The 9,555-nt window shown below is 33.9% G+C and overlaps 1 protein-coding gene across 2 annotated transcripts in view; it reads right to left on the reverse strand.

Annotated features, from left to right (window-relative positions):
* The window catches only part of ALG12 (homolog of asparagine-linked glycosylation 12), a 342,508-nt gene extending 333,215 nt beyond the window's left edge, over positions 1 to 9,293 (reverse strand). The window contains exon 1 of one of the 2 annotated variants that reach the window (XM_089828760.1): positions 8,974 to 9,293. In XM_089828760.1, coding sequence (XP_089684886.1) covers positions 8,974 to 9,013 — 40 coding nt within the window. In that variant the 5' untranslated portion in view covers positions 9,014 to 9,293. The remainder of the gene's footprint in view (positions 1 to 8,973) is intronic. The other variant, XM_089828761.1, reaches the window with a different exon arrangement.
* Positions 9,294 to 9,555: the final 262 nt, after the last annotated feature.

The raw sequence follows: 9,555 nt of genomic DNA on the forward strand, positions 1-9,555 counted from the left end.
TAATATATATTTCCTATGTTGTACTAACGATTTGTTGCAGGTTCCGGCACTTATTCCTTAAACTAGAAGAAGGGACATCACAGTATACCCCCGAACTAATTGATCCTTTTATTGCCAAGCAATTGCTATTGCATATATTTTTGTTCATAAGTATCTTCAAGATAAAACTCTTTCATGTGCTCCACAAATTCTCTCCATGTAGGTTTTCCAGCAAAATCTATATTAAAGTCTTGTCCATCTTGGGCTTCCTTGGATGTCAATTTAACTTCCCATGGTAGTTTCACATGATTCTCAGCTTTGAGGAGAGCAAAGGTGACCTTTTCCAAATCTCGAAAATATTGATTGAAAAATAAATTTAGTTTGGATAACCAATCATCAACAGCATCTACATCAATTTTACTTTCAAATGTTGGAGCATCATAATTCATCTATACTTTGAAAGATGTGTGTCTACCAATGTTGAGCTTGCCGTGTTCGTTCATGAACCTCGAATTTCAAGCATTTAAGAAAAATGTTTCATCATTTCCTCATGTTGCTTGTTTAATGCTTCTTCCATCAGCATTTTCAATAATTCATCTAATCCATCAGTTTGTTGTTTCACCATCTGAGATCGTGTGTGTCTCAAAGGAAGGTAATATGAGGGATACCTTGTTTTTAACCCAAGCCTTTGGTAAGCTGATTAAATGCAATGGGACATATAGGACTGAACAAGCTCTGATACCTCTATCCCGAATTATGTGTTCCAAACACAATGCCTAGTGTATAACCTGCAGTATTGTTGACATGTTTCAAGAACAACAAGCTTCAAAAGAGATGTATGCAATCCAAAAATGGTTTGTTTCATTTCAAAAAAAGAAAAAGGTTATAGTATCTGCATGAGATCCTAAGGGTCACCAAGACCCCTTAGAATTCACAATGAGCTTATGAGGGCCCAAAATTTAGCGTCAAGGGTTGAGGCCGAGCAGGTACCAATTGTAGCAACATGATTTGGATGACTAAGGATAGGTTTGTGCAATAGAGGACTCAGATGACAGCCTTGGAGGAACAATTGGCTCATGAGAGGTTTGAGAGTGTAGTAGTGGAGACTCGCCTGATGGGGCAGTTGGACTAGGAGAAAGCTAAGCGAGCAGCGGTGGAGACTCACCTTGTTACAACTTTGGAAGCCGCATTTATGCCTAATTAGTACTTGTTAGTGTTGTCGTCAAGGGGTCGGTAGCTAGCCAACAATTACTGACAGTTGGCACTCCCTCGACAACTTTATATATGCATTGTACTTATTGTACTTACCTTTGGATAATGTTATTCCTTGGTGTCATCATAATACTAATGTAGAGAATACTTTGAACATGATTTATAATAAATCTAAGATAAATAAATATATAGTTGTGAGTTTTCTCAATACCTTGTGTATATGCTTACTGCTATATTCTATTTGCATTCTGTTATATTCTGAACATAGACCCTACGGGGCAAACATCCACTTTGGATAGAGGTTTGATTGGAAGACTTTTATCAAGATTTAAAGATACCTCGTCTTTGTTGGAGTAAGTTTTGCATATGACTTTGTCCACACTTTCCACTAGTGACTATAAAAATCTCTTCTAATCTTCATTAGTTGAGAAAGGTTTGATATGTCATCTTCAATCTTAAAGAACCTTACTTCAGCATTCACAAATTCGGAAATTTGCCTTCTCCTACCATCCTCTTCAACTCTCTTCTCCAACTTTGGGATATGGTTGTGTCCCATCCTTACTTTATAAATATTATTTGGTATATGGCATTATGGGCATCGAGGAGGAAAACAAAAATAAAGGAAGAGTATTATAAAAGGTGGGGAAAATTGGATAAAACCCCTTAAGAAAGTCGTGTTGCTTAAGATAATAATATGGCATATAAAAGGCTCATAAAAAGGTGGGCAGCAAATTATAGATATTGAATAAGAGAGGGGCCCATGTGGAAAACTATAAAGGTAAATATATTTTGGAATTATGTATATTATTATATTTCTTATTTAAGTTATTTGTATTTGTTTCTAAGACAAGCATAAATAATAATAGTAATTAATGAAAAAAAATGAAGTTGATCATACACAACATAAGAGAGTATGAGGTATATTAATACTATTGTAAATTTACTTATATTACATGGTTAAATAAAGTAGTTCAATATTGATAAATATATTTAGTAAGGAATATTATGTGGTACCATATGGATGTGATGTTAATATCAATAATTATATATAAGTATAGTTTGCATTATCTATGGTCATGTATACATAGTATTGGTGTTGTATATATGTAAATATATTTAGATATATTTATATATCTCTGTATATAGAAAGCAACCTATTACATATAGGAAATGCTTATAGTTAGATTTGTATGTATAGATAAGAATGTGTATATTGTTAATGTAAAGGGATTGAATTGTTTATAGCTTGTCCCCATATTATCTCACTGAAGTCCAGGTGTTAATAGATATATATTATATATACAGGATGTTGACACAAATAAATGTGTGAAGAATATGACTTATTATATAAAGGAAGTATTAAGTAGACTTGTGAATTCTATATGACTGTATATAACTTGTAATGCAAATGAATTAAGATGTTTACAACCAATTCCCTTATTCGCTTACTATACTCTTGAGATTTGATAGATGGTGTTGTGTAGGGAGAGGCGGAGTAAAACCAGAGGATGTACCAGTGCCAAGCACCCTAAGACAAGTAAGTCAACGCTCTCCTTGGGATAGGTATAGGAGGGATGTAAGGAATCAAGGTTTAACCATGTTAATTACTAGATGCATTACAAGGTGTATATTGTTTACTCAAAATTAAAGAATTTGTTTGCGTAGTAAAGGGTATTAAATTTTGGTTATCGACAACCTTTAGGGAGGGGTCATTACACTAGATGTGTTTCGTCTCTGCTCAGGAGTGTCTCTTGACCCTCCCTCAAATTCAATTTCGAACCCTCACCCCACAATCCTCTCATTTTCCCAAAATATAAAACCATATACATAACGGAGGAATAATTTTTAAAAGTAGGGTACTCAACATCTTCAGAATTAACAAAAGAAGTATGAATGTTATCAACAATTTACTCTGCGTAATCATAGGGTTTGGGCTTCAGCATTTGAGTGTTTGATGTTAACACCATGGGCTCGATTTCCATCAAATCAAGTGCTTCCATCCCTCCTACTTGTCCACATGATTGGTATGTCATGTCAAAGTATGTCTTAAACAATTTGATGTTGAATGGAGGTCCATCTGCTGCAGTTAGAGGCTCCTTTTCACACATCCCAATGCATGATCCTTACATTAAATGCACAAAATCACAACTTCAAATAAATGAACAAGTTGACTCACAAAAGAACCATCACACAAAGAAACTCAGTCAAAGAAAGACTTAGACACGACCGAACATCAAACAAAATTACCACCGAACATGCTCGGCCAAAATAGCACTCAATGAATGTTGTCACTCAACACACATTGGAACTCGACTAAGTCTGGAAGAAGTTATACAAGTTTCGGTGAAGATTGTTCTGAGATAGAGTTTACAAAGGCATATTCTGGTAAAGTTGTTGTATCTCTTAGCAGAGTTGTTATTCTGAGAAGTCAAATTTAAAGATGTGAAAAAACCCTCGAAAACATGAACAATCCTCAATCCTGAATGATCATAACTAAACCAAGAAGACCTGTCCATAACTTGTGATGCTCCGAGAATATTCACTGTAAATAGAATATCTCAAGTCTTACGAGTTCTGGTTCAGGATTTTTTCTTTAGATCCACTCTAATATAAGAATACAATAAAGGGCTAGAGTGAATGAAGGGGCAAAGTATCAACTTTTGCTTGGATTGAGGAATCATTCTTGATAGTGGGGTTGGCCAAGGAAACTAGGGGATCCTTAAGTGGTTAAGTTCCTAAAAGTGGCAAGTGGGGTGAGAGAAACACCCTTAGGGTCTTGTAGAAGACCAAGAGCATGAATTAGTGAGTGATTCTTCCAACCTCCCTATCAGAACCAAATTGTGCTGAGACATCAAGGTCATATTTGCTATTAATTTCTTAACAATACTCAAAATGGTTAATAACCAATATGGGTGGAGGATTATCAGGGTTTTTCTATACTATAAGAGGCACGTATTTGGGGGATATTAGTTGTTTTTTGTTGCAGTTCTTGAGATAGTTGAGTTTTGATGCTTCCCAATGGGTTTCTTGGTATTGGGCCTTGGGGAAGGGTTTTATATGAACTATGATATGGTTATTATAGATGATACTATAGCAGTGGTGGATGTGATATATGTGGATGGAAAACAAAACAGGAAATTATTATACTAGATTTCTTGGTATTGGGCCTTGGGGAAGGGTCTTATATGAACTATGATATGGTTATTATAGATGATACTATAGCGGTGGTGGATGTGATATATGTGGATGGAAAACAAAACAAGAAATTATTATACTAGATTTTACTGATTATGACTAAGTGTCATTGATCATACCAGTTACTTCCCTTACTTTACTTCTACAACTAGGTTTCCAAAATTGTCATCGATGAAAAAATATTGACAACCTATCACATATTTATCTTGAATAATATGCTAGAAATCTCCCAAATTTTTTTTCCAAATTCTAAGAATATCCCCCTTTTGTATTGATGGCGAAACCTTTCTCAAATGCTTCTTCCTTTGATAATTTATCCCCCTTTTACCGTACATATCTCTTTGTTCAAGTACTCTCCTTCTCTACATCTATGGTTACCTCTCCTTTTATGTTACTTCTCCCTCGTGTGTCACTTTTTATCAACTGATTATAATTGATCTTCTCCATTCCCGTTGGTTGTTGAACAAGCTTGATGGTGAAGGTGAGCTCTACTCGTCTTTGTGGTTCTGGCCAAATGGTAGATGTTGAAAGTTTTCAAGGGCCCTCCTTGGATGTTGGTTGTTTTTGCTTTGGGAGAATTCCAGGATTTGTGGTTGCTTTGAACCTTGGTAGAGTCTAGTTTTTTACTTTTTTGTCGATTCAATGGACTCAATTGGAGCCTTCTATTGAGGCGAAGCTCCTCTTTTGGCTGGTCTATTCATGATTATCTTGTTGAAGCTGATTCGTACAATGATCTTGGGAGCCATTATAAACCCAATGCTGTAGTTTGAGGTGTCATTCAAAACCTCATTGGTCCCCTTGTCTAGATGCTTGTTTCTTTGTCTCTTGACGGAGATATTGTGTAGGGTTTGGGGCAGCTTGGAACTTGAATGCTCTAGCTTGATATGTTGTCGTAAGTCTATTGGTTTTGAGTTGTCATCCTCCAATGTCCTATCTAGTGCAGCGTTCCATCTAGTTGGGGTCAGATCCCCTTCAAAATTTGTATGTACTGGGTTTCAGAACCTCATCAAAACTTGATTTTCTCCTAGTCAAAAACACTCAATTCAGATTGTAACTAGTAGGAAGATGAAATAGCAAAAATTTGAAGAGAAAACAAAAGCAAAATGGAATGCAAAGGGAAAATTCTAGGCACAGGAAGCTTTCACCATTATTTTGATGACTACGACTTTCGCCACTTTTTACAAGCAATAGAAACAATGTAATGTCCCCATAATTAGGGTTAGTTTGGGACAAGTAATACCTACAAAATAATGGTTAGAATCACAACAATAACAAAACTAACTATATTATTCTACCCTTTAATTTAATCCCAATCTTAAGGACGTCTCCAAATTGGGCTTCCAAGCTCATAGCTACCTCATCGTCTTCCCTGAAGCGCAACCGTTAAGATTCTTCTTGGACAGGACATCCTCTATCCAAGGCCAATAACATATGCATATGTTGACATCATCAGATTATTATGGAACACAGAGATTATCCATTAATCTTGGTCATGGTGGTCAGATGGAGACCTTAACGCCTTACATACCCCATGGCAAAGATTCCCTTAATCTCCGTGGTGTCAGCCCAATTAACTGACACAATATTATTCAAGATCCAATACTTCTCTTAAGAAGCTATGTTATTTATTCCTAAAATATAAATTCATATTATTCAAATGAATGCTAAAATACATTTATATCCATATTCGAAAATAATAATATAATACCATTTAAATGGATCTCATATCTACATTACCATTATATAATTACCTAACTTATATTACCATTCTTTGTATTAGAAATCATCATTTCAATATTACTAAATATCGAAGTTTAAATATCTTTTATAATTTCCATATAAATATGTTCATATATATAAATATGTATGATAGCATAAAAGAAAGATCATTTAATAAATTTCTTTAACAAATAAATACAATCTTTACAATTAATTAAAAACTTAGCTTAACATTACATACTTCTCATGTTTGATTCCCTGTAATTTTGGGTTCCATTGCAACTTTATATTTTGTGGGCCTTAACATATTGTTTTCCTTTTCTAATCATTCAAAATGTAAAATATCTTTGTTTGATGTGCTCTTAATTCCACAGTGGCTGACCTATTTTGTCTATACTTTACTTTCCTTCCATGTGATGGCATTTATAAACAACCTATTCAAAGGGGAATATTTTTTATTAACTTTCCATGTATCCGCATCCATCCTAATTCGATCACCTTTATGGAGATCCATGAGCCAATCAAAGGTGATAGTATATGCGATTGTGTGGTATCAGGTCGAACCAAATGGAAAGGCTGCCCTTTTATAATCTTTTATTAATAAAATCCTTGGATGCTTTCACGAGCACGAACATTTATATCAATCAAAAGTCATGTCTGTGTGAGCAGATCAAAGGGGTCATGACCTATGATGTATTAATGCCGACATCGTAGATATGAGTTTGATTTAATTAATGATATTAGATATTGTATTTATTAATAATGTCCCTTTAATTGACATTGATTGGTAGTATGAATTATTCTATAATTTATAATCTAGGCTTCGGCCGTTTACCGATCAAAAAAAAATTTATTCTATAATTTATTAAATAGGGATATTAGTTATTATCAAATTATTTTGTTATTAGAGGAGAATTACAAATAACACCCTCTATGGGAACCTGTGAAAACATTCCATCACTTTCTCAGCAATTGAAACATCTTACAATGGCTGCAACACTACTCAACGTATTGCAATAATTACAAAAACACAATTCCTAAAAACCATTGATGCTGTCACACAATTGCAAGTCCAACTCAGCACTTACTATGATCCATTTTTCTGATCAAAGTGAACTAATCAAAAACTACTAAAACATTTTATTAGGTCTGCTTTCTAAGAATTAATTTCTTCGTTGCAGGATGCGTGCCCTGCCCCTGCACATCCATTCCAGATGCGTACTAGTTTAGATGCATCATCTAGATGTATCTAGGATGCACAGCCTGGAGTGTACTTTAATTATTGTGCAGATTTGACATTTGGCACTGATCAATGACAAAGTATCATACTATCAAATGATTTAGTTTTATATGTAATATATATATCACACACATATAAACACATAGGTGCACCCATACACATCTAAAAACCAAAAAAAATTCAACGCATTCATGTATTGGGTTCTCATACCCGCATCTGAACTGGTAACTAAGATTTATTTACATAAGAGACTCGTAACTTATTTTGTATTTCCCATAGGCTATGGGATTAAAAAAATATTAAGAAAAATATTTCAAGTTGTCCAAGTAATTTTATTTTTTAACATTGTAAAAAGGATGACTTATGTCTATTATTATTTTATTTTTGTGGGCCCGATGAACTATTTCAATACTGTGCTTTTGAAAACTTTGGAGAAAATATCGGGTGGAAAAACAAAACTCAAATTAATGATAAATATAAGGGAATGGTTTGGCACCAAAAAAAGGCACCCATCGTTTTTGCTATCAAAACATATTGATATTTTATAGTCTGAGCATTTTTATTCATCTCAGTACCCAAGGATGAAAACCCTTCAGTGTAAAAATCTGGAGGATGAAAATACTCTTGATTTATATTCCAGACTAGCAATAAAGATCCGCTCAATTTACATTCCAAATTGGTAAACAAAACCCTCTTATATTCATGGTGATTCCACTTGAAGATCATAGGTGTACAGAAAATTTGTAACCATTTCCCAATTTCAATCCGATGATAACCGTTTTCATCAATTTGCCTCAAAAGGGGATGCCTGGGCAAGGTGAGGAGACATTAAGTGATTAATAGTTATTTTCTGAGATTTTTGATAAAAAGAACATATTATATTTTGAATTTGTATTGTCCTAATCTTTCCTTCTAACTCTATAAATTAGAATTTTGTTTCTCCTTCTATCATTATGTGCATGTACACATAATAACATACTGTAGGAATGAACTTCGAGAGTTCGTCTTTGGATTATTGAGGACGAAAACCCACTTCCATTAGCCTGGTTTCTGTAGTGCAAAGTCCACCTAGCTGATTGCTGATTTAGTTTGAGTTTTCTAGGGTTGTTTGAGTTTAATACCAAGGATTTTGAAGCAGAGGCAGGTACACGAGGTATCTTGATTAGGGTTTTATGATTTGAATTGATTTAATGATTATTCTGAAAGCTGTTTGACTTTCCAAAGGCTTTAGTGACCATTTCCGGTACCATTCCAACTACACAGAGAAGTACATTTTAGTCATCTCTTCGGAAAAAGGATCATTTTTTGTTTGTGCGTGATAATCATGCCCTGCATAGTTTTAATAAACCTGAATATTTTGATTCTAGCGCATTGACATTTTGTCAAACTGATGGCAAATTTAATTTCCCTTACATGAACATTAGAACAAACAGTTTGCATGAAACTGTAATAATTTATTGACAACTTCCATGTGTATCCGGCTTTGCAAGAACAATTGGTAAAACATGCTCAATGCTAATAGCTCAAAAAATGAAGAATGAAAGCATACAAATTGTACGATTAAGATGAACAATTGGATGTCAGGAAATATATTACTTCGGCAGCTGAGTAGAACATAACAGACTAACCTTTGTAGAAGAACTGTTTGGAAATACTCGAGCATTCCATGCTGTCTGCTTGTGACTTCACAGCAGTTCAAAAAGAAATAATAGCTCACTAGTTCAACCCACCCTTGACCAGTGGATAAGCAAGCGCAGAGAATAGATATAAACACCGCAGCACGTGCATAGCAAAACAATGAAATGTACCCGCGACACCTTAGGAACGGAGCTCCTCGAAATATATTGATTCATTCACGGTGACTGAAACCTGCGCTCAGGCCTGGAATTTGATGGTCGTAATGGCCATTTTTGCATTTTATAAAACCGTCAATATAACACTTTAAAATATCAATAAACTTTAAAAATTTATTATAGATTATATATTTTAAATGTTTCTAAATTTAAATATATTTTAAAATAAATTTAGAAACTTGCTATTATTAATAATTATTATATTATTATATAATATATATATTATTTTTATATATATTACTAATTTCTATTTTGTTTGTCACATATATTTATAGTAATTTAAAATCTTTCTAAATTAAAGTGTACAAATCTAAAATCTGTATAATTTTTTTTTTTTTAAATTGATATATTATAAAT

Source organism: Cupressus sempervirens, chromosome 5 (assembly GCF_028749045.1).
Source record: "Cupressus sempervirens isolate cs-2001-9-10 chromosome 5, ASM2874904v1, whole genome shotgun sequence".
NCBI classification, from domain to species: Eukaryota; Viridiplantae; Streptophyta; class Pinopsida; order Cupressales; family Cupressaceae; genus Cupressus; species Cupressus sempervirens.